At 61.4% G+C, this 24626-nt stretch overlaps 1 protein-coding gene across 7 annotated transcripts in view; it reads right to left on the reverse strand.

The window, feature by feature from the left end:
* Positions 1-22573, reverse strand: part of DNHD1 (dynein heavy chain domain 1) — a 238199-nt gene extending 215626 nt beyond the window's left edge. For 5 of the 7 annotated variants that reach the window (XM_039529697.1, XM_039529705.1, XM_039529693.1 and 2 more), the window contains exons 1-2: positions 16604-16983; positions 16293-16371 (exon numbers count right to left, since the gene is read on the reverse strand). In XM_039529697.1, coding sequence (XP_039385631.1) covers positions 16293-16371; positions 16604-16689 — 165 coding nt within the window. In that variant the 5' untranslated portion in view covers positions 16690-16983. Of the gene's footprint in view, positions 1-16292; positions 16533-16603; positions 16984-22512 lie in introns of those variants that run through there. The other 2 variants (XM_039529722.1, XM_039529729.1) reach the window with 1 other exon arrangement.
* Between the last annotated feature and the right edge of the window lie 2053 nt (positions 22574-24626).

Below are 24626 nucleotides of genomic sequence, written 5' to 3' on the forward strand. Positions count from 1 at the left end.
GCCAGCTTCGTGGGTGCTCCAGGGCTGGAGCACCCACAGGGAAAAATTAGTGGGTGCTCTGCACCCACCGGCAGCCAAGCTCCCCCCCCCACCTCCTCCCCAGAGCAAACTGCATCCCCGCTCCTCCACCTACCTCCCAGAGCTTTCCACCTTGCCGCCGCCAAACAGCTGTTTGACATGCTGGGAGGGAGGGGGAGGAGTGGGAACATGGCACGCTCAGGGGAATGTTCGACCCGGCTCTGCCCCCAGCCCCGCCCTGACCCCACCCCCGCCCGCCCCCATTCCAACCCCTTCCCCAAAGTCCCCACTGTGGTTGACTGCCACTGCACAGTGAGTGGATGTCTTCAGAGAACTATCCAAAATGACTCCAAGATCTCTTTATTGAGTGGTAACAGCTAATATAAACCCCATCATTTTATAGGTATAGTTGGGATTGTGTTTTCCAATGTGCATTACTTTGCATTTATCAACATTGAATTTCATCTGCCATTTTGTTGCCCACTCACCCAGTTTTGAGAGTGAGTGGAACAAGGCAGCTCAACTGAATCGTTTTTGGCCTGGACTCATTGAAGAAGTAAAGGATGAGCTAGCCCACGTTGAGACCCCAACCCATTTAGATGCTTTCATTGACCTCTCTCTCCACATCAATAAATGGCTGCATGAGCGAAACAAAGAGAAGAGGGGGACGCTGTCACAGCTTCACTCACACCCTACATCAAAAACCCCAGGACCCAACTGTTAACTGATGCAAGTTGATCTGGGCCACCAACACTTAACCCTGGAAGAAAAGGAACAGCGATAGCACATTACGTTATGCTTTTATTGCAGAGTGCCCAGACATGCCCTCATCTCTTGTTCATCACAGACCCTGACCCACAAGGAATCGGGAAACAAGTGAGACAAGGCCATATAGGGGAGTCAGCCAGGGCACCACCACGACCTTATTCTCCAGAAGTATCCCCAGCCCTCAAGAGAAACCCAATCCAGGACACTTCCAAGTATGAATAAAGTTATGTACCAGGGATGGGGCCAGGCCAATTCCCCCTCATTGGGCCCTGATCAATTCTGGGGCTACCGATAATTTCACAGATGCTAAAGCGGCTCAAGAACTATAAATCCCCATCCATTTAAAACCTATATCAGTTTTTGTAGAAATGATAGATGGGCCCTACTGTCTTCAGAGCCAGTGTCATAGGAAACAATACCCCTAAAAGCCATCAGGAAGTGCTACAGTTCAATGTGATCCATTCTCCACACTTCTCCCTAATTCTCAGCATCACCTGGCTGGAGCAGCACAACCCTTGCATCTTCCCCTCTGAATACTGCCAAAGGGTCTGCCTGCATGCAGCCGGCTCCAATCATCTGATCCCAGGCATCTGCAGCTGATTGGAAGCCACAGCAGCTGTGGTGGAACTCTAGATGGTGACAGCAAGCCAGAACAAGTCATCCCCAAGCCTGAATCCCATCTCCCTCAAAATTATTGGGATTATGCAGATTTTTTGGAAAACAGAATTCAGACATGCTACCTCCACACCAGGACTATGACTGCCCCATAGACCTGCAACCTGTGGCGAAGGTCCCTTACGGACAGATTCATGCAATGTCTAAGCCAGAACTGACAGCCCTGTATGTGTACATCCAGGAAAACCTGGCCAAGGGCTTCACCCAGTGCTCCACCTCCTCAGCAGGCGCGCCAGTCCTTTCCGTTAAAAAAAAGGATGGAACATTACGCCTTTGTGTAGACTATTGGGCCCTAAACCAGGTGATGGTCTGAAACTAGTATGCCCTGTCATAGAATCATAGAACTTAAGATCAGAAGGGACCATTATGATCATCTAGTCTGACCTCCCGCAAAATGCAGGCCACAAAAGCTGACCCACCCACTCTTGAAATAATTCTCTCCCTTGACTCAGCTGTTGCAGTCCCCAAATCCTGGTTTAAAGACTTCAAGTAGCAGGTAATCGTCCAGCAAGCGACCCCTGCCCCATGCTGCGGAGGAAGGTGAAAAACCTCCAGGGCCACTGCCAATCTACCCTGGAGGAAAATTCCTTCCCGACCCCAAATATGGCAATCAGCTGAACCCCGTGCATACGGGCAAGACTCTCCAGCCAGACACTCGGGAAAAAGACTTTCAATATCCCAACATTGACCCTCGGTACTAATTACCAGTGGCGGCACGTTATTGACCTATTGACTAAATAGTGTTATCCTATCAAACCATTCCCTCCATAAACTTATCAAGCTTAAACTTAAAGCCAGAGAGGTCCTTCGCCCCCACTGTTTCCCTCGGTAGGCTGTTCCAGAATTTCACTCTCCTGATGGTTAGAAACCTTCGTCTAATTTCAAGCCTAAACTTCCCGACTGCCAATTTATATCCATTTGTTCTCGTGTCCACATTAGTACTGAACTGAAATAATTCCTCTCCCTCCCTGGTATTTATCCCTCTGATATATTTAAAGAGAGCAATCATATCTCCTCTCAACCTTCTTTTGGTTAAGGAAAACAAACCGAGCTCCTCAAGTCTCTTTTCATACAACAGGCTTTCCATTCCTCGGATCATTCTAGTGGCCCTTCTTTGTACCCGTTCCAGTTTCCTTAATCTCTGAGTTACGTGATTGTGTGCAGACTGCCAGAGTTGTCACCACCTGGACCTCCAGGGCGCCTTCAACCTAGAGCGCATCAGGGCAGGAGACAAATGGAAGACTGCCTTTTGAACTTGTTATAGGCCCTTTCAATATCCAGTAATACCATTCAGGCTGACCAGCATTCCCACGATCTTTCAACACTTTGTGAATGATGTATTTAGAGACACCCTGGAACAGCATGTAGTCATTTACCTCGATGACATACTTGCGTTTTCAGATAATCCCAAGCAGCATTGTTACCACATTTGTTCCATCCTGGAAAGGATACAGAAGCATGGCCTGTTCATGCAACTGGAAAAATGTACCTTTGACCAGTCCCCTACAGAATTCTTGGGTTAGCTAATGTAATGCCAATATTTAAAAAGGGCTCTAGAGGCGATCCCGGCAATTACAGACCGGAACGTCGGTACCGGGCAAATTAGTCGAAACAATAGTTAAAAATAAAATTGTCAGACACATAGAAAAACAAACTGTTGAGCAATAGTCAAGATGGTTTCTGTAAAGGGAAATCGTGTCTTAGAGTTCTTTGAAGGGGTTAACAAACATGTGGACAAGGGGGATCCAGTGGACATAGTGTACTTAGATTTCCAGAAAGCCTTTGACAAGGTCCCTCACCAAAGGCTCTTATGTAAATTAAGCTGTCATGGGATAAAAGGGAAGGTCGTTTCATGGACTGAGAACTGGTTAAATGACAGGGAACAAAGGGTAGGAATTAATGGTAAATTCTCAGAATGGAGAGGGGTAACTAGTGGTGTTCCCCAAGGGTCAGTCCTAGGACCAATCCTATTCAATTTATTCATAAGTGATCTGGAGAAAGGGGTAAACAGTGAGGAGGCAAAGTTTGCAGATGATACTAAACTACTCAAGTTAGTTAAGACCAAAGCAGATTGTGAAGAACTTCAAAAAGATCTCACAAAACTAAGTGATTGGGCAACAAAATGGCAAATGAAATTTAATGTGGATAAATGTAAAGTAATACACATTGGAAAAAATAACCCCAACTATACATACAATATGATGGGGGCTAATTTAGCTACAACGAGTCAGGAAAAAGATCTTGGAGTCATTGTGGATAGTTCTCTGAAGACGTCCACGCAGTGTGCAGAGGCGGTCAAAAAAGCAAACAGGATGTTAGGAATCATTAAAAAGGGGATAGAGAATAAGACTGAGAATATATTATTGCCCTTATATAAATCCATGGTACGCCCACATCTCGAATACTGTGTATAGATGTGTTCTCCTCACCTCAAAAAAGATATTCTAGCACTAGAAAAGGTTCAGAAAAGGGCAACTAAAATGATTAGGGGTTTGGAGAGGGTCCCATATGAGGAAAGATGAAAGAGGCTAGGACTCTTCAGCTTGGAAAAGAGGAGACTAAGGGGGGATTGTGATGGAGTAGGAAGCACAGACTGTCTGTGCGGGGGAGGGGAAAGCCAGAGGTTTAGGTGAGATGCAGGAATTTTAAACTGTGAGCTGAGCTGGGCCTGGGGGAGGGGAGGTGACACCTCTGGCCAGGGGAGACAAAGGAAAGAGGCGGAGGAGAGAGGAGGGGCCGGAGAGGACTGGGAGACGGTAGTTGGCTGAAGGAGAGAGGGGAGCAGGGAGACCGAGCTCTGATCCCCGGGGGGGGGGGCTGTGAGGCCCCCCAAGATGGACCTAACCGGGGAGATCCGGTTATCTGTGCCTGCAAGACCTGTGTTGGACTGTGTTCCTGTCGTCTAAATAAACCTTCTGCTTTACTGGCTGGCTGAGAGTCCTGGTGAATCGTAGGGAGCACGGGGGTGAAGGGCCTGGGTCCCCCACACTCCGTGACAACTGGTGGCAGCGGTGGGATCGGCGGCACCCCGTGGACGGCGCTTCCTGCAGTAAGTGACTGGGGAGCAGTAAAACGAAGGGGCGATTCACCCCTGGGAGAGTGTGGCCAGAGAGAAGGACTTTGCAGTAACAGGGTCCCCCGGGGGATCACAGCGAGCGATCCCAGGGGCGGAGGAGTCTGCAGCTCGACCCTGGCAGAGAGGTGGTGACCTCAAGGACTGGCACACTAGGGGTCCCCCTGGAACCCGTGGGGAGTGGCGAACACCCCAGCCTGCGAGCGGCCTGCAGGAAGATGTATTCCCAGAAGCGCAAGTGTGAGCTGGTGGAGCTGTGCAAGCAGGGGGGGCTGCGCCATGGGAAGCTCACCAAGGCCCAGCTGATTGCCCGGCTGGAGGAGAGAGATCGCAGGGATGAACCGGTCCCTGTCTCTGAGGGAAGCAGCCGGGCAGATGCAGCGCAGGCACCAGTGTCTGTCCCCGCTGGGAGTGGCCAGTCGGCGGATGAGGGCTCCTCGAGACCCCCCACCCCTAGGCCTAGGGGGAGGGGGAGGAGGAGCCCAGCTATGGAGGGCACCGTGACCCCCCCGGCCAGCAGGGGATCGTCCCGGCGACGCTCGGCCTCCGTGGAGCACAGGCGGCTGGACTTGGAGAGAGAGATACAACTGAAAGAGATGGAGGAGCGTAAGGAACAGAGGGCATACGAGGAAAGACAAAGGCAACGTGAATTCGAGGAAAGGGAAAAAGGAGAAGCAACGTGAATTCGAGGAAAGGGAAAAGGAGAAGCAACGTGAATACGAGGACAGGGAGAAGCAGCGCAACCATGAGCTGGCCATGGCCCAGCTGAAAAGCAGGGAGGCCCCGGCTGCGGTGAGTGAGGGGGGGCCCAAGCCTACAAAGAGCTTTGATAAGAACTTCCTGGCCCCGCGTAAGGAGGGGGAGGACATAGACACCTTCCTGACGGCCTTTGAGAACGCCTGCGAGCTGCACCAGGTTGCCCCTGCAGACAGGATCCGGTGCCTCACCCCCTTACTGGACTCCACCGCCGTGGAGGTGTACAGCCAAATGAGAGGGGAGGAGGCGCGGGACTACAACCTGTTCAAAGAGGCCCTGCTCCGCGAGTTTGGGCTGACCCCGGAGATGTACCGGAAGAGGTTCCGGAGTCAACATAAGACCCGGGAGGGCACATACCTGCAACTGGTCAACCGGGCGCAGGGGTACGCCCGCAAGTGGACGGCTGGGGCCCAAACTAGAGAGGACCTGCTTGACCTAGTCGTACTGGAGCACCTGTATGAGCAGTGCCCGTCGGACCTGAAGCTGTGGTTAATGGACCAGAAGCCGGAGAATCTGCAGCATGCAGGCCGGCTGGCCGACGAGTTTGTGGACAGTCGGGCAGGGGATGGCAGGGAGGCGTCTCGAAGGAGCAGGTCTGCCGCAACGCAGAGAGAGAGTCACCATGGGACCTCCCAGAAGGAGCCGAGGGAGGGCCCCCACCAAAGGGAAGCATCTGGCGTCAGGTCCAGCCGTCCCCCTCGAGGGGACCCACGAGACATGGGCTGCTATCAATGTGGCCAACCGGGCCACGTACGGGCCCAGTGCCCCAAGCTCCGGGACAAACTGAGCAGACCAACCCCACACCGGGTCAATTTGGTAGAGACCCAGCCGGATGAGGAGCAGCGTTCGCAGGAAAGGGGGGCGGGCCGCGTAACCCCTGCGAAGGAGGGAGGGGGGCCCTGGGTTGACCCCTCCGAGGGGCTGGATGCTCCCAGCCCTGAGTTTGGGGTTTACAGGGTGGGCACGGGACTACCCCTCCGGAGCGAGTGCCTTGTTCCCCTGGAGGTAGACGGGAAGGAGGTCACTGGGTACTGAGATACGGGCTCAGAGGTGACGCTGGCCCGGCCGCAGGTGGTGGGCTCAGATCAGATGGTGCCCAACACCTACCTGAACCTGAGGGGTGTGATCGGGACCCCATTCAGGGTGCCTGTGGCGAGGGTACACCTAAAGTGGGGGGACAAGGAGGGCCTCAAGGACGTGGGAGTGCACCCACATTTGCCCACAGAGGTGTTAATGGGGGGGATCTCGAGGACTGGCCCAGTAACACCCAGGGTACCCTGTCCGTGAACCGTAGTCAGGGTCGACGCAGGGCTCTGCACCCTGACCCCGGGGAAAGTACTTTGGCCGAGACACCGGACCCTGACCCGGTGGGGAGGGAACGGCCAGGGACAGGGCTCAGAGAGGCTGTGGCCTCAGACCCAGCCGGTGAGAGAGAACAGATCCCCGGCCCTGCCCCAGCGGCTGAGTACCAGGCCGCGGTGCGGGAAGACTGTCACGGAGTGTGGGGGAGTCCGGCCCTGCACCCCTCTTCCTGGTACCCACAGTGACTCTCAGCCAGCCAGTAAAACAGAAGGTTTATTGAACAACAGGAACGCAGGATACAGCCCAGCTTGTGTGCAGAGCCAGGACCCCTCAATCTGGCCTTTCGGGGGGGTTCAGGGTACTTGGATCCCAGCCTAGGATCCCCTGAAACCCACCTCCCAGCTCCCAAAACCGAGGAATGCCTCCACTCCCCCGTTCCCTTTTGTCTACCTCCAGCCAGAGGTGAGACCTCCCCTCCCCCAGGCCAGGCTCATGTTACAGCTGCATACCTGTCTCTGCCTACCACACACACAGACAGTCCCTGCTTCTTCACACCTCTCCCCCCTCCGAGACTGAACTGAGCGGGGTCACTGCCCAGTGACCCGGGGAAGTTCGGGGCCCCCTCTCCGGGACAGCGCGTCCGCTATCAGGTTGGCACTTCCCTTCACGTGGACCACGTCCATGTCATAGTCCTGCAGGAGCAGGCTCCACCTCAGGAGCTTGGCGTTGGCTCCTTTCATCTGGTGCAGCCAGGTCAGGGGAGAGTGGTCGGTGTACACGGTGAAGTGGCGCCCAAAGAGATAGGGCTCCAGTTTCTTCAGGGCCCACACCATGGCCAGGCATTCCTTCTCGATGGCTGCGTAGTTCTGCTCCCGGGGTAGCAACTTCTTGCTCAGGTACACGATGGGGTGTCTGTCCCCCTTTTCATCCTCCTGCATCAACACCGCCCCCAGGCCCGTGTCTGAGGCGTCGGTAAACACCATAAAGGGCTTGTCAAAGTTTGGGTTTGCCAGAACTGGGCCTTTGAGCAGAGCCTCCTTCAGCGCCTGGAGAGCCTGCTGGCACTGCTCAGTCCAGACCACCTTGTCTGGCTTCCCCTTCTTGCACAGCTCAGTGATGGGGGCGGCTATGGCGCTAAAGTGGGGCACGAACCTTCGATAGTACCCCGCCATCCCGATAAAGGCCTGGACCTGCTTTTTGGTCTGGGGAGCGGGCCAGTCTCTGATCGCCTCTACCTTGGCCGGTTCCGGCTTTAGGCAGCCGCTCCCCACCCGATGGCCCAGGTAAGATACCTCAGCCATCCCCACCTTGCACTTCTCAGCCTTGACGGTTAACCCAGCCTCCCGGAGTCGGTCCAGCACTTGTCTAACCTGGGACACGTGGTCCTTCCAGGTCTGGCTGAAGACGCAGATGTCATCAATATACGCCACAGCGAAACTCTCCATCCCCCTCAGCAGCTGATCCACCAGGCGCTGGAAGGTGGCCGCGCTCCTTGAGGCCGAAGGGCAGGGTCAGAAACTCATAGAGCCCCAGGGGTGATGAAGGCCGATTTCAGCCTGGCATCTGCGTCCAGCGGCACTTGCCAGTAGCCCTGTAAGATCCATGGTGGTGAGGTACCCCTCCCAGCTTGTCTAGGAGCTCGTCAGGCCTTGGCATGGGGTAGGCATCAGATACAGTGATGGCATTGAGCTTCGATAGTCCACACAGAACCGGATCGACGTCCTTCTTGGGGACCAGCACCACTGGGGAGGCCCAGGGGCTGGCGGACGGCTGGATCACCCCTAAAGCCAGCATGTCCCTGACCTCCCTTTCCAGGTCCTGGGCAGTCTTCCCGGTAACCCGAAAAGGGGAGCAGCGTATCGGGGGGTGTGCCCCAGTCTCCACCCGGTGGACGGTCAAGTTAGTGCGCCCAGGCTGGTTGGAAAACAACTGTCGGTGCAGATGCAGCACCCTCTGATCTCAGCCTGCTGAGCCGGGTCAGCTGATCTGAGAGGGAATCGCCTCAAGGGGACCCAGCCTTTGTCCCTGGGAATAGGTCCACTAAAGGGTCATCCCCCGGCTCCTCCCAGTGGCCACACACGGCCAACACCATATTCCCTCGGTCATAATATGGCTTCATCATATTCACATGGTACACCCGGCGGTGGTGAGCCCGGTTCGACAGCTCCACCACATAGTTTACCTCATTTAGTTGCTTGACAACCTTGAAGGGCCCTTCCCAGGCAGCCTGGAGTTTGTTTTTCCTCACGGGGATGAGAACCATCACTTGATCCCCCAGACCTTCTGCTTCCTCTGGGCTCGGGCCAGATTCTCCCTGGCCAGGCCCATGAGCTCGGTAAGTCTTTCCCGGAAGGTCAGGACATACTCCACCACTGACTCGCCATCGGGAGCGGCCTTCCCCTCCCATTCGTCTCTCATCAGGTCCAGGGGCCCCCTTACCCGCCTTCCATATAACAGTTCGAACGGCGAGAACCCAGTAGACTCCTGGGGTACTTCCCTGTACGCAAACAGCAGGTGAGGTAAGTACTTGTCCCAGTCCTGTGGGTGCTGGTGCATGAATGTTTTTAGCATCATCTTTAGCGTCCCGTTGAACCTCTCCACCAGCCCGTTGGTCTGGGGGTGGTATGCTGAGGCCCAGCTGGGTCGGACCCCACATTTCTTCCACAGGGACTGGAGCAGGGTCGACATGAAGTTGGACCCCTGGTCCGTTAAGACTTCCTGGGGGAATCCCACCCGGCTGAAAATGGTCAGCAGCGCATCCGCCACGGTGTCTGCTTCGGTAGAGGACAAGGCCACCGCCTCGGGGTAGCGAGTGACAAAATCTACCACCACCAGGATGTATTTTTTCCCTGACCGGGTCGCCTTGCTGAGAGGTCCCACCATGTCTATGGCCACCTTCTGGAAAGGCTCTTCTATGATGGGCAAAGGCCTCAGAGCTGCTTTCCCCTTGTCCCGGCCTTCCCACCCGCTGGCAGGGGTCACAGGATTGGCAGTACTGCCGGACATGGGTAAAGACCCCAGGCCAGTAAAAGTTCTGTAGCAGCCTCTGCCTGGTGCGCCGGATTCCCTGGTGCCCTGCGAGGGGGATGTCATGGGCCAGGTACAGCAGCTTGTGGCGAAACTTCTGGGGAACCACCAGCTGCCTCCTAATCCCCCATGACTCCACTTCCCCGGGGGGAGCCCATTCCCGGTACAGGAACCCCTTCTCCCACAGGAACCTCTCCTTGCAACCTCTCCTCATGGTCTGCGCTGCATTGAGGTCGGCCCGGTCCCTGGGCTTCTGCAAGGAGGGATCCTTCTGCACCTCGGCCTGGAACTCAGCAGCTGGGGCAGGGATGGGGATCTGCTCTCTCTCACCGGCTGGGTCTGAGGCCGCAGCCTCTCTGGGTCGTGTCTCTGGGCGTTCCCTCCCCGCTGGGCACTCGGGCAGAGTACTTTCCCCGTTGTCAGGGTGCAGAGCCCTGCGCCGACTCTGACTACGGGTCACAATCAGGGTACCCCGGGTATTGCCGGGCCAGGTCTCGAGGTCCCCCCCCATCAGCACCTCTGTGGGCAAATGGGGGTGCACTCCCACATCCTTGGGGCCCTCCTTGACCCCCCACTTCAGGTGCACCCTCGCCACAGGCACCTTGAATGGGGTCCCGCTCACGCCCATCAGGGACAGGTAGGTATCAGGCACCATCCGATTGCGGCCCACCACCTCGGGCCGGGCCAGCGTCACCTCTGCGCCGGTGTCCCAGTACCCAGTGACCTTCTTCCCATCCACCTCCAGGGGAACAAGGCACTTGCTCCGGAGGGGCAGCCCCGTGGCCACCCTGTAGCAGCCCCTTGGGACCGGAGCATCCAGCCCCCCAGAGGCGCTGACCGGGGGCCCTCCTCCCTCCTCCCCAGGTGGGACGCTGCCAGCCCCCCTCTCTTGGGCAGGTTGCCCCTCATCCAATTGGGTCTGTACCCAGTCAACCCTCGGCGGGTTGGGTCTGCTCGGTCTGTCTCTGAGCTTGGGGCACTGGGCCCGTATGTGGCCTTGCTGGCCACAGTGGAAGCAGCCCATGTCTCGTGGGTCCCCTCGCGGTCGGGTGGACCTGACGCTGGGCGTTCCCTTTGTGGGGTTCTCCATAGGCCCGCTGGGAGTCCCATGGTGACTCTCTCTGCGTGGAGGCAGATCTGCTCCCTCGAGACTCCTCCCTGCCATCCCCTGCCCGACTGTCCAGGTATTGGTCGGCCAGCCGGCCTGCATGCTGCGGGTTCTCCGGCTTCTGGTCCATCAGCCACTGCTTCAGGTCAGCTGGGCACTGATCATACAGGTGCTCCAGTACGACTAGGTCAAGCAGGTCCTCTCTGGTTTGGGCCCCAGCCGTCCACTTGCGGGCGGCGCCTTGACCAGTTGCAGGTATGTGACCTCCGGGTCTTACGTTGACCCGGAACCTCTTCGGTACATCTCCGGTCAGCCCAAACTCGCGGAGCAGGGCCTCTTTGAACAGGTTGTAGTCCCGCGCCTCCTCCTTTCATTCGGCTGTACACCTCCACGGCGGTGGAGTCCAGTAAGGGTGGCGCGGATCCTGTCTGCAGGGTCAACCTGGTGCAGCGCAGGCATTCTCAAAGGCCGTCAGGAAGGTGTCTATGTCCTCCCCTCCTTGCGGGGCCAGGAAGTTCGTATCGAAGCTCTTTATAGGCTTGGGCCCCCTCACTCACCGCCGGGGTCTCCTGTTGTTCTGCTGGGCCAGGGCCAGTTCATGTCTGCGCTGCTCCTCCTTATCTCTCGCCTCGAATTCACGCTGCTTCTCCTTCTCTCTCGCCTCGAATTCACGCTGCTGTTGCTTCTCCTTCTCTCTCGCCTCGTATTCACGCTGGCTTTGTCTTTCCTCATATGCCCTCAGCTCCTTACGCTCCTCCATCTCCATCTCCATCCGTTTGATCTCTCTCTCCAACTCCAGCCGCCTGAGTTCCACGGAGGCCGAGCGTCGCCGGGACGATCCCCTGCTGGTCGGGGGGGTCACGGTGCCCTCCGTAGCTGGGCTCCTCCTCCCCCTCCCCCTAGGCCTAGGGGTGGGGGGTCTCGAGGAGCTCTCACCCGCCGACTGGCCACTCCCAGCGGGTACAGACACTGGGGCCTGCGCTGCATCTGCCCGGCTGCTTCCCTCAGAGACCGGGACCGGTTCATCCCTGCGATCTCTCTCCTCCAGCCGGGCAATCAGCTGGGCCTTGGTGAGCTTCCCATGGCGCAGCCCCCCCTGCTTGCACAGCTCCACCAGCTCACACTTACGCTTCTGGGAATACATCTTCCTGCTAGCCGCTCGCAGGCCGGGGTGCTCGCCACTCCCCACGGGTTCCAGGGGGACCCCTAGTGTGCCAGTCCTTGAGGTCACCACCTCTCTGCCAGGGTCGAGCTGCAGATTCCTTCGTCCCTGGGCTCGCTCGCTGTGATCCCCCGGGGGGACCCTGTTACTGCAAAGTCCTGCTCTCTGGCCACACTCTCCCAGGGGTGAATCGCCCCTTCGTTTTACTGCTCCCCAGTCACTTACTGCAGGAAGCGCCGTCCACGGGGTGCTGCCGATCCCACCGCTGCCACCAGTTGTCACGGAGTGTGGGGGAGTCCGGCCCTGCACCCCTCTTCCTGGTACCCACAGTGACTCTCAGCCAGCCAGTAAAACAGAAGGTTTATTGAACAACAGGAACGCAGGATACAGCCCAGCTTGTGTGCAGAGCCAGGACCCCTCAATCTGGCCTTTCGGGGGGGTTCAGGGTACTTGGATCCCAGCCTAGGATCCCCTGAAACCCACCTCCCAGCTCCCAAAACCGAGCAATGCCTCCACTCCCCCGTTCCCTTTTGTCTACCTCCAGCCAGAGGTGAGACCTCCCCTCCCCCAGGCCAGGCTCATGTTACAGCTGCATACCTGTCTCTGCCTACCACACACACAGACAGTCCCTGCTTCTTCACAAAGACCCCTCCTTGCGGAGGATAAGGGACCTGGCCAACCACGGGGGGGGGGACAGACCATGGGACGAGGTGGCCGGAAAAGGTTCCTGTGGGAGAAGGGGTTCCTGTATCGAGAATGGGCTCCCCCAGGGAAGATGGAGTCAGGGGGGGATCAGGAGGCAGCTGGTGGTACCCCAGGAGTATCGCCGCCAGCTGCTGTGCCGGGCCCATGACATCCCCCCCTCAGGGCACCAGGGAGCCTGGCGTACCCAGCAGCGGCTGCTGCAGAACTATTACTGGCCTGGGGTCTTTGCCCATGTCCGGCAGCACTGCCGCTCCTGTGACTTCTGCCAGAGGGGGAGGAAGGCCCGGGACAGGGGGGAGATGGCTGTAAGGCCCTTACCCCGCCCTGAGGGGCCTGTCCAGAGGGGGGCCAGGGTCAGAAGGGGGGCTCTGAACCGAGAGAGCCCGAATCACGGCCCCGCAGACTGGAACGTGGGGGAAAGGCCCCGACCCAGGGTGCACCCCAGCGGTACTGGGGTGGGGAGAGGGCGTGGGCGGCATAAGGTTGTAGGTGGGTCCGAACTTCCCCGGGTCACTGGCTGGAGTGACCCCGCTCAGTTCAGTCTCGGAGGGGGGAGAGGTGTGATGGAGTAGGAAGCACAGACTGTCTGTGCGGGGGAGGGGAAAGCCAGAGGTTTAGGTGAGATGCAGGAATTTTAAACTGTGAGCTGAGCTGGGCCTGGGGGAGGGGAGGTGACACCTCTGGCCAGGGGAGACAAAGGAAAGAGGCGGAGGAGAGAGGAGGGGCCGGAGAGGACTGGGAGATGGTAGTTGGCTGAAGGAGAGAGGGGAGCAGGGAGACCGAGCTCTGATCCCCGGGGGGGGGGGGCTGTGAGGCCCCCCAAGATGGACCTAACCGGGGAGATCCGGTTATCTGTGCCTGCAAGACCTGTGTTGGACTGTGTTCCTGTCGTCTAAATAAACCTTCTGCTTTACTGGCTGGCTGAGAGTCCTGGTGAATCGTAGGGAGCACGGGGGTGAAGGGCCTGGGTCCCCCACACTCCGTGACAGGGATATGATAGAGGTATATAAAATCATGAGTGATGTGGAGAAAGTGGATAAGGAAAAGTTATTTACTTATTCCCATAATACAAGAACTAGGGGTCACCAAATGAAATTAATAGGCAGCAGGTTTAAAACAAATAAAGGGAAGTTCTTCTTCACGCAGCGCACAGTCAACTTGTGGAACTCCTTACCTGAGGAGGTTGTGAAGGCTAGGACTATAACAGGGTTTAAAAGGGAACTGGATAAATTCATGGTGGCTAAGTCCATAAATGGCTATTAGCCAGGATGGGTAAGAATGGTGTCCCTGGCCTCTGTTCGTCAGAGGATGGAGATGGATGGCAGGAGAGAGATCACTTGATCATTGCCTGTTAGGTTCACTCCCCCTGGGGCACCTGGGATTGGCCGCTGTCGGTAGACAGATACTGGGCTAGATGGACCTTTGGTCTGACCCGGTACGGCCGTTCTTATGTTCTTATGTTACATCCTTTCCTCAGACAGCATCAAGATGGACCCCCAGAAGGTGGAAGCCATCTGCAGTTGGGCAGTGCCCAGGTCCCCCAATCCTGGGCTTCACAAATTTTTACTGACAGTTCATTCCAGACTTCTCAGGGCAAACAGCCCCCCTCCTCCACAAGGCTGTCAAATTTGTTTGGACACCTGAAGCTCATCATGCTTTTGAACAGCTCAAAGCTGCTTTCACCACCACTTCCATCTAGCACACCCAGACCCAGCCCAAGCATTCACAGTGGAAGCTGATGCCTCCAGTGTAGCCATTGGGATCATACTCTCTCAGAGGCATGGTCCACAGCAAGTGTTGCACCCCTGTGCCTACTACTCCTGAAAACTCAACTCTGCCAAACAGAATGATGTGATATTAGATAAGGAGCTACTTGCAATTAAATCAGCCTTTGAAGAATGGCACCATCTCCTCAAGGGACCCAAACACCCAGGTCAAGTCTTTTCTGAATATCTGCCTAAGGTTTGAGCCTTGAACCAAAGACACCTCAGATGGGCGTTATTCTTCTCTCAGTTTGATTTCATCATCACCTATCACTCAGGAACCAGGAATAGGAAAGTCAATACCAAGAAGGCGAAGAGCCTAACCAAGAACCATTCTGTCTCCCAAAACCTCAGAACTTCCTTCTTGTCAAAATCCACCAAGACCTGCTTGATCTAATCTGATCCGCTTTGTGGGGCAATCCATTATTCCAGGAGATGACAGAACAGTCTGCGCAAACAAGAGCCAGAACCAAAATGCAATGCTCCACACAGGATGGGATCACCTACCTCAATAGGCACACACACATTCCCCTGGCTAGAAGTGCTCCATCTCTGCCATGACACTCCATGGGGAGGACATTTTGGCCTCCTTAAGACTTTCCACACGGCTTCCTGTTTCTTCTGGTGGCCCCATACGCAAGCTAAAGTCCAGGACTATGTTGACTCTTGTGACTTGTGTGCACGGACCAAGATGCCTCCTGTTAAGCCCCTCGGCACCCTCGTACCCCTGGAGACCCCACCTGTACCATGGGCCTCAATCAGTATGGACTTCATAGTGGAACTCCCTGACTCTGATGGCCACACAGTAGCTTTAATTGTTATAGACCAACTGACCAAAACAGTGCACTTCATCCCCTGTAACAGGCTGCCCTCTGCTGAAAAAACAGCTTGACTCTTAGTGGTTCATGTGGTCTGCCTTCGTGGGCTTTTGGATCATATCACCTCAGACAGAGGCCTGCCGTTTGTCTCTCACTTCTGGTGTGAAGCACTTCAGCTAATGGACATTCATGCTTTTACCTTCTCCACATACCACCCGACACATAAATGGGCAGACAGAGAGGGTGAACCAAGTACTAGAGCAATACCTAAGGTGCTTTGTCAACTACCATCAAGATAACTCGGCAGAGGAAGAAGGGAGAACCAGTTCTCATCGAACACTAACTAGGCCTGCACAGGGCAGAGCACCTTCTATGAAAATCACAGGTTCCACTTGGCCTTGCCAGCAGCCTCCCCGAATCCAGCCGCTTCCAACTGGATCCAATAAATTAATCATATCCAGGAGGAGCTTAAGGACCACCTCGAAGACACAAAAATGGAATATAAGTGGTACGCAGACTATCTACACCAGGAAGACCCAGCTTTCACAGTGGGCCAAAAAGTCTGACTTGCAGCAACACGTCTTCATACAAACAGGCCATCTCACATGCTTGACCACCAGTTCCTTGGACCCTTCTGGATAGGTTAGCAAATCAACCCTGTCACCTTCAAATTGCAGCTCCTTCGATCTCAGTCATTTTTCCACTTATCCCTCCTGAAACCTAACACATAGGACCCTTTTCCTGATCGATCCCAACAGCCACCCCTGCCAGTCCATCTCCAAAGGCATTCATAGATTCATACATTGTAGGGCTGGAAGGGACCTCGAGAGGTCATCAAGTCCAGTCCCCTGCCCTCATGGCAGGACCAAATACTGTCTAGACCATCCCTGATAGACTGACTAATTTATCTAACCTACTCTTAAATATCTACAGAGATGGAGATTCCACAACCTCCCTAGGCAGTTTATTCCAGTGTTTAGTTCCAGTTAGGAACTTTTTCCTAATGTCCAACCTAACCCTCCCTTGCTGCACTTTAAGCCCATTGCTTCTTGTTCTATCCTTAGAGGCTAAGATGAACAAGTTTTCTCCCTCCTCCTTATGACACCCTTTTAGATACCTGAAAACTGCTATCATGTCCCCATTCAGTCTTCTCTTTTCCAAAGATGAGGAATATATGGTCCACGCTGTCCTTGACTCTATAGTGCAGAGAAGGAGACTGTACTCCCTAAATAATTGGGAGGACTGAAGAACACTCCTGGGAACTCACTGCCCATGTCCATGCCCTGACCAGTAAAAAGGTTTCATCTGGACCACCTGGATAAACCAAGCCCAGTGCCCATCCAGAGGAAGCGTGCCCCTGAAGAAGAGGGACAATTAAAGATTGGTGGACTAGAACCCAGGTCTGCAGAGCCTGACACCAGACTTCACCTTGGCATGGTCTCTGATCCCAGCTGACTCTTGCTTACTGAACCCAGCTCTAGTGATTCCTCTGACTTCTGCTCACTGACTATCATCCCTGACGTATAGGCCCCAGCCCAGCTGTGACCACTAGGCCAAAGTGCCTTCGCACTGGTCCCTTACAGTGTGAGTGATGGGGCAGGGAGAGTAGATGGTGGAGGTGTGGTAGGTGATGAGGCACAGAGGTAGGTGATGGGGGAACTGGAGATGCTGGGTAGTGGGATGAAGTGTAGATGAGTGGAGGGGTAGGTGTTTGGGCACTGAGAGGTGGGAGGGTAGGTGATGGGGGGCACTGGGGAAGGGGACAGAGCTCTGGGCGCTGGTAGGGCAGGGCAAGCGGTGGGTGAAGGGGAGCTGGGGGGCAGCAGGTGATGGGGGCACTGGGGAAGGTGACAGAGCACTGGGGGCTGGAGGGGCAGGGGATGGGGGCACCAGGTGAGGGGGGCACTGGGGAAGGGGACAGAGCACTGGGGACTGGAGGGCAGGGGATGGGGGCAGTAGGTGATGGGGGCACTGGGGAAGGGGACAGAGCACTGGGGACTGGAGGGGCAGGGGATGGGGGCAGTAGGTGATGGGGGCACTGGGGAAGGGGACAGAGCACTGGGGCTGGAGGGGCAGGGGATGGGGGCAGTAGGTGCTGGGGGCACTGGGGAAGGCGATAGAGCACTGGGGGCTGGAGGGCAGGGGATGGGGGCAGTAGGTGATGGGGGCACTGGGGAAGGGACAGAGCACTGGGGCTGGAGGGCAGGGGATGGGGGCAGTAGGTGATGGGGGCACTGGGGAAGGGACAGAGCACTGGGGACTGGAGGGGCAGGGGATGGGGGCAGTAGGTGATGGGGGCACTGGGGAAGGGGACAGAGCACTGGGGGCTGGAGGGGCAGGGGATGGGGGCAGTAGGTGCTGGGGGCACTGGGGAAGGGACAGAGCACTGGGGCTGGAGGGGCAGGGGATGGGGGCAGTAGGTGCTGGGGGCACTGGGGAAGGGGACAGAGCACTGGGGCTGGAGGGGCAGGGGATGGGGGCAGTAGGTGCTGGGGGCACTGGGGAAGGGGACAGAGCACTGGGCGCTGGTAGGGCAGGGCAAGTGGTGGGTGAAGGGGAGCTGGGGGGCACCAGGTGATGGGGGCACTGGGGAAGGGACAGAGCACTGGGGCTGGAGGGGCAGGGGATGGGGGCAGTAGGTGCTGGGGCACTGGGGAAGGGACAGAGCACTGGGGCTGGAGGGCAGGGGATGGGGGCAGTAGGTGCTGGGGCACTGGGGAAGGGACAGAGCACTGGGGCTGGAGGGCAGGGGATGGGGGCAGTAGGTGCTGGGGCACTGGGAAGGGACAGAGCACTGGGCGCTGGTAGGGCAGGGCAAGTGGTGGGTGAAGGGAGCTGGGGGCACCAGGTGATGGGGGCACTGGGAGAGAGAGAAGAGCACTGGGGCTGGAGGGGCAGGGGTGGGTGCAGGGGCACTGGGGGACAGAGCCCTGGGGCTGAAGGGTCGGGGCATGGCAGGGGTAGGTAATGGGGAGCTGGGGATGGTAGGTGATGGGGCAGAGGGGAGGGGACAGAGCACTGGGGCTGAAGGAGTAGGGCCGAGGGATGGGGACCTTGAGGGGCAGGGATAAAGTTGGGGATTGGAATGAGAGGGGCTTGGGGGGGCCAGGTCCTGGGGGGGACAAGAGGGGCAGTGGGGGAAGCCTGGGGGAGGGATGGGAGTAGAGGGGCAGAGTAAGTGGGGTGCGGGCAGGCCCTGGGGGGAAGGAGGGCAGAGTGGGGCCGGAGGGGACCCAGTGTGTGTGGTGGGGTGGCAGATGGGCAGGGGGGACCCGGGAGGGACCCGAGCTATGGGGGCACTTGGGGCCACGGTGTGTGTGGGGAGGGCGGGGGCAGGGAGGACCCGGGGGGGACCCGAGCTGTGGGAGGGCGGGGGCAGGGAGGACCCGGGGGACCCGAGCTGTGGGGAGGGCGGGGGCAGGGAGGACCCGGGGGACCCGAGCTGTGGGGAGGGCGGGGGCAGGGAGGACCCGGGCGGACCCGAGCTGTGGGGAGGGCGGGGGCAGGGAGGACCCGGGCGGGACCCGAGCTGTGGGGAGGGCCAGGGTGTGTGGGGAGGGCGGGGGCAGGGAGGACCCGGGGGCCAGGTGTGTGGGGAGGGCGGGGGCAGGGAGGACCCGGGGGCCAGGGTGTGTGGGGAGGCGGGGGCAGGGAGGACCCGGGGGACCCGAGCTGTGGGGAGGGAGGGGCAGGGAGGACCCGGGGGACCCGAGCTGGGGGGAGGGCGGGGGCAGGAGGACCCGAGCTGTGGGGAGGGTGGGGCAGGAGGACCCGGGGGAACCCGAGCTGGGGGCAGGGTGTGGGAGGCGGGGGCAGGGAGGACCCGGGGGGGGACCCGAGCTGTGGGGAGGGGCGGGGGCAGGGAGGACCCGGGGACCCGAGCTGTGGGGAGGGGCGGGGGCAGGAGGACCCGGGGGACCCGAGCTGGGGAGGGGGCAGGGAGGACCCGGGGGACCCGAGCTGGGGAGGGGCGGGGCAGGGAGGACCCGGGGGACCCGAGCTGGGGGCAGGTGTGTGGGGAGGGCGGGGGCAGGGAGGACCCGGGGACCCGGGCTGTGGGGGCGGGGGCAGGGAGGACCCGGGGGGGGACCCGAGCTTTGGGGGGGGCGGGGGGCAGGGAGGACCCGGGGGGGGACCCGAGCTGGGGGCGGGGGCAGGGAGGACCCGGGGGACCCGAGCTGGGGGCGGGGGCAGGGAGGACCCGGGGGACCCGAGCTGGGGAGGGGGCGGGGGCAGGGAGGACCTGGGGGACCGAGCTGGGGGAGGGGCGGGGGCAGGAGGACCCGGGGGACCCGAGCTGGGGGGGCGGGGGCAGGAAGACCCGGGGGACCCGAGCTGGGGGCGGGGGGGGCAGGGAGGACCCGGGGACCCGAGCTGGGGGGGCGGGGGCAGGAGGACCCGGGGGACCCGAGCTGTGGGGAGGGCGGGGGCAGGGAGGACCCGGGGGACCCGAGCTTTGGGGGGGCGGGGGCAGGAGGACCCGGGGGACCCGAGCTTTGGGGCGGGGGCAGGGAGGACCCGGGGGACCCGAGCTGTGGGGAGGGGAGGGGGCAGGGAGGACCCGGGGGACCCGAGCTGTGGGAGGGGCGGGGGCAGGGAGGACCCGGGGGACCCGAGCTGTGGGGAGGGGCGGGGCAGGGAGGACCCGGGGGACCCGAGCTGGGGGAGGGGCGGGGGCAGGGAGGACCCGGGGACCCGAGCTGGGGGGAGGGCGGGGGCAGGGAGGACCCGGGGACCCGGGCTGTGGGGCGGGGGCAGGAGGACCCGGGGACCCGAGCTGTGGGGCGGGGGGGCAGGAGGACCCGGGGGACCCGAGCTGGGGGAGGGGCGGGGGCAGGAGGACCCGGGGGACCCGAGCTGGGGAGGGGGCGGGGGCACGGAGGACCCGGGGGACCCGATCTGGGGAGGGGCGGGGGCACGGAGGACCCGGGGGACCTGAGCTGGGGAGGGGGCGGGGGCAGGAGGACCCGAGGGGACCCGAGCTGGGGGAGGGCGGGGGCAGGAGGACCCGGGGACCCGAGCTGGGGGAGGGGGCGGGGGCAGGGAGGACCCGGGGACCTGAGCTGGGGAGGGGCGGGGGCAGGGAGGACCCGGGGGATCCGAGCTGGGGAGGGGGCGGGGGCAGGGAGGACCCGGGGGACCTGAGCTGGGGAGGGGGCGGGGGCAGGGAAGACCCGGGGACCCGAGCTGGGGGAGGGCGGGGCAGGGAGGACCCGGGGGACCCGAGCTGTGGGGAGGGCGGGGGCAGGAGGACCCGGGGGACCGGAGCTGTGGGGGCGGGGGCAGGGAGGACCCGGGGACCCGAGCTGTGGGGAGGGGCGGGGGCAGGGAGGACCCGGGGGACCCGAGCTGGGGGCAGCGTGGGGAGGGGGGCAGAGATGACCCGGGGGACCCGGGCTGTGGGGCGGGGGCAGGGAGGACCCGGGGGACCCGAGCTGTGGGGGCGGGGGCAGGGAGGACCTGGGGACCTGAGCTGGGGGAGGGGGCGGGAGCAGGAGGACCCGGGGGACCCGAGCTGGGGGAGGGGGCGGGGGCAGGAGGACCCGGGGGACCCGAGCTGGGGGAGGCGGGGGCAGGGAGGACCCGGGGGACCCGAGCTGGGGAGGGCGGGGGCAGGGAGGACCCGGGGGACCTGAGCTGGGGGAGGCGGGGCAGGGAGGACCCGGGGGACCCGAGCTGGGGGAGGGCGGGGGCAGGAGGACCCGGGGGACCTGAGCTGGGGGAGGGCGGGGGCAGGGAGGACCCGGGGACCCGAGCTGGGGGTGGGCGGGGCAGGGAGGACCCGGGGGACCCGAGCTGGGGGAGGGGCGGGGCAGGAGGACCCGGGGGACCTGAGCTGGGGGAGGCGGGGGGCAGGAGGACCTGGGGGACCTGAGCTGGGGGAGGGCGGGGGCAGGGAGGACCCGGGGGACCTGAGCTGGGGGAGGCGGGGGCAGGGAGGACCCGGGGGACCTGAGCTGGGGTGGTGGCGGGGGCAGGGAGGACCCGGGGGACCTGAGCTGGGGAGGGGCGGGGGCAGGGAGGACCCGGGGGACCTGAGCTGGGGGAGGGGGCGGGGGCAGGAGGACCTGGGGACCTGAGCTGGGGGCGGGGGGCAGGGAGGACCTGGGGACCTGAGCTGGGGGCGGAGGGCAGGGAGGACCTGGGGGACCTGAGCTGTGGGGAGGGCAGGGAGGACCTGGGGACCTGAGCTGGGGAGGGGGCGGGGGCAGGAGGACCTGGGGACCTGAGCTGGGGGAGGGCGGGGGCAGGGAGGACCTGGGGACCTGAGCTGGGGAGGGCGGGGGCAGGGAGGACACGGGGGGACCTGAGCTGGGGAGGGCGGGGGCAGGGAGGACCTGGGGACCTGAGCTGGGGAGGGCGGGGGCAGGAGGACCCGGGGACCTGAGCTGGGGGAGGGGCGGGGGCAGGAGGACCCGGGGGACCTGAGCTGGGGGAGGGCGGGGGCAGGAGGACCTGGGGACCTGAGCTGGGGAGGGGGCGGGGGCAGGGAGGACCCGGGGGGGACCTGAGCTGGGGAGGGGGCGGGGGCAGGGAGGACCTGGGGACCTGAGCTGGGGGAGGGCGGGGGCAGGAGGACCCGGGGGGACCTGAGCTGGGGGAGGGCGGGGGCAGGGAGGACCTGGGGACCTGAGCTGGGGAGGGGGCGGGGGCAGGAGGACCTGGGGACCTGAGCTGGGAGGGCGGGGGCAGGAGGACCTGGGGACCTGAGCTGTGGGGGCGGGGGCAGGGAGGACCCGGGGACCTGAGCTGTGGGGCGGGGGGCAGGGAGGACCCGGGGGACCTGAGCTGTGGGGAGGGCGGGGGCAGGGAGGACCTGGGGGACCTGAGCTGTGGGGAGGGGGCGGGGGCAGGGAGGACCTGGGGGACCTGAGCTGTGGGGGCGGAGGGCAGGGAGGACCCGGGGACCTGAGCTGTGGGAGGGCGGGGGCAGGGAGGACCCGGGGACCTGAGCTGTGGGGAGGGGGCGGGGGCAGGAGGACCCGGGGACCTGAGCTGTGGGGAGGGGGCGGGGCAGGAGGACCTGGGGGACCTGAGCTGTGGGGACGGGGCAGGGAGGACCCGGGGGACCTGAGCTGTGGGGAGGGCGGGGGCAGGGAGGACCCGGGGGACCTGAGCTGTGGGGGCGGGGGCAGGAGGACCTGGGGACCTGAGCTGGGGGGCGGGGGCAGGAGGACAGGGGGGACCTGAGCTGTGGGGGGGGGGGACCTGAGCTGTGGGGCCATGGGGCAGGGAGGAGGGGGGACCTGAGCTGTGGGGGCGGGGGGCAGGGAGGACCCGGGGGGGGACCCGAGCTGTGGGGGGGCGGGGGGCAGGGAGGACCCGGCCGCACCCACCGCGAGCCCCCCCGGCGGTTAGCAAGCCCGCAACGGCTGCGGTGGGCGGGACCCCGCCACGGGCCGGCGGGCGCGAGACTTCGCCCCGCCCCCCCAACCGCCCCCCAGAACGGCCTCGCCCCCCCAACCGCCCAATGGCCCCGCCCCCACAACTGCGCTCGCTCACCCCCCCAGAACGGCCCCGCCCCCCAGAACTGCCCCCTCGAACGGCCCCGCCTCTGTGAACTGCCCTCTCCCACCCCAGAACGGCCCCGCCCCAGAACTGCCCCTCGAACGGCCCCGCCCCGTGAACTGCCCTCTCCCACCCCAGAACGGCCCCGCCCCAGAACTGCCCCTCGAACGGCCCCGCCCCGTGAACTGCCCTCTCCCACCCCCAGAACGGCCCCCAGAACTGCCCCTCGAACGGCCCCACCTCCGTGAACTGCCCTCTCCCACCCCCAGAACGGCCCCACCCCAGAACTGCCCCTCGAACGGCCCCACCCCTGTGAACTGCCCTCTCCCACCCCAGAACGGCCCCACCCCAGAACTGCCCTCGAACGGCCCCACCCCTGTGAACTGCCCTCTCCCACCCCCAGAACGGCCCCACCCCTAGAACTGCCCCTCGAACGGCCCCACCCCTGTGAACTGCCCTCTCCCACCCCCAGAACGGCCCCGCCCCAGAACTGCCCCTCGAATTGCCCCGCCCCGTGAACTGCCCTCTCCGACGCCCAGAACGGCCCCGCCCCAGAACTGCCCCTCGAACGGCCCCGCCCCGTGAACTGCCCTCTCCCACCCCCAGAACGGCCCCGCCCCAGAACTGCCCTCGAACGGCCCCACCCCTGTGAACTGCCCTCTCCCACCCCAGAACGGCCCCACCCCAGAACTGCCCCTCGAACGGCCCCACCCCATGAACTGCCCTCTCCCACCCCAGAACGGCCCCACCCCTAGAACTGCCCCTCGAACGGCCCCACCCCTGTGAACTGCCCTCTCCCACCCCAGAACGGCCCCACCCCAGAACTGCCCCTCGAACGGCCCCGCCCCGTGAACTGCCCTCCCCACCCCCAGAACGGCCCCGCCCCAGAACTGCCCCTCGAACGGCCCCACCCCTGTGAACTGCCCTCTCACACCCCAGAACAGCCCCCAGAACTGCCCCCTCGAACGGCCCCACCTCCGTGAACTGCCCTCTCCACCCCAGAACGGCCCCACCCCAGAACTGCCCCTCGAACGGCCCCGCCCGTGAACTGCCCTCTCCCACCCCAGAACGGCCCCGCCCCAGAACTGCCCCTCGAACGGCCCCGCCCCGTGAACTGCCCTCTCCCACCCCAGAACGGCCCCGCCCCAGAACTGCCCCCTCGAACGGCCCCACCCCTGTGAACTGCCCTCTCACACACCCCCAGAACAGCCCCCCCAGAACTGCCCCCTCGAACGGCCCCACCCCCAGAGAACTGCCCCCTCTTGCCCCCTCAACATGGCGCTGGCCCTGACCACACTCCGAGCCGTGGAGCCTGCTATGCGGTGCTGCGGGGGCTTTTCTGGGAAGGGAACTGGGTGCTAAAGCCACAATGGTGCCATGCGGGGGGTCACAGTGTGGGTGTTGCGACACTGGTTATCAGACTGGAACTGCCAGCTGGGTTCAGCCCATGTCCCAGCCCAGCCGGTTCCCGTCTCTGGCAGGGCCAGAACCAGCTGCTTTAGAGAAATGCCTGGTTCCCACTCAGCTACTGGCCATTCACTCCTGCATACATTTGTTCCCTGTTACTGTCAATGACTCCTCCTCATTCCCGTGGGGAAGGGGGAAGAAGTGGGAATGTTCTCAATGTTTTGTCTGAACACTGCAAGTGCCTCAGTTTCCCCTGTGTGTTACTCATACAATCATAGAATCATAGAACTTAAGATCAGAAGGGACCATTATGATCATCTAGTCTGACCTCCCGCAAAATGCAGGCCACAAAAGCTGACCCACCCACTCTTGAAATAATTCTCTCCCTTGACTCAGCTGTTGCAGTCCCCAAATCCTGGTTTAAAGACTTCAAGTAGCAGGTAATCGTCCAGCAAGCGACCCCTGCCCCATGCTGCGGAGGAAGGCGAAAAACCTCCAGGGCCACTGCCAATCTACCCTGGAGGAAAATTCCTTC

This window comes from Mauremys reevesii, linkage group 1 (genome assembly GCF_016161935.1).
Source record: "Mauremys reevesii isolate NIE-2019 linkage group 1, ASM1616193v1, whole genome shotgun sequence".
NCBI classification, from domain to species: Eukaryota; Metazoa; Chordata; order Testudines; family Geoemydidae; genus Mauremys; species Mauremys reevesii.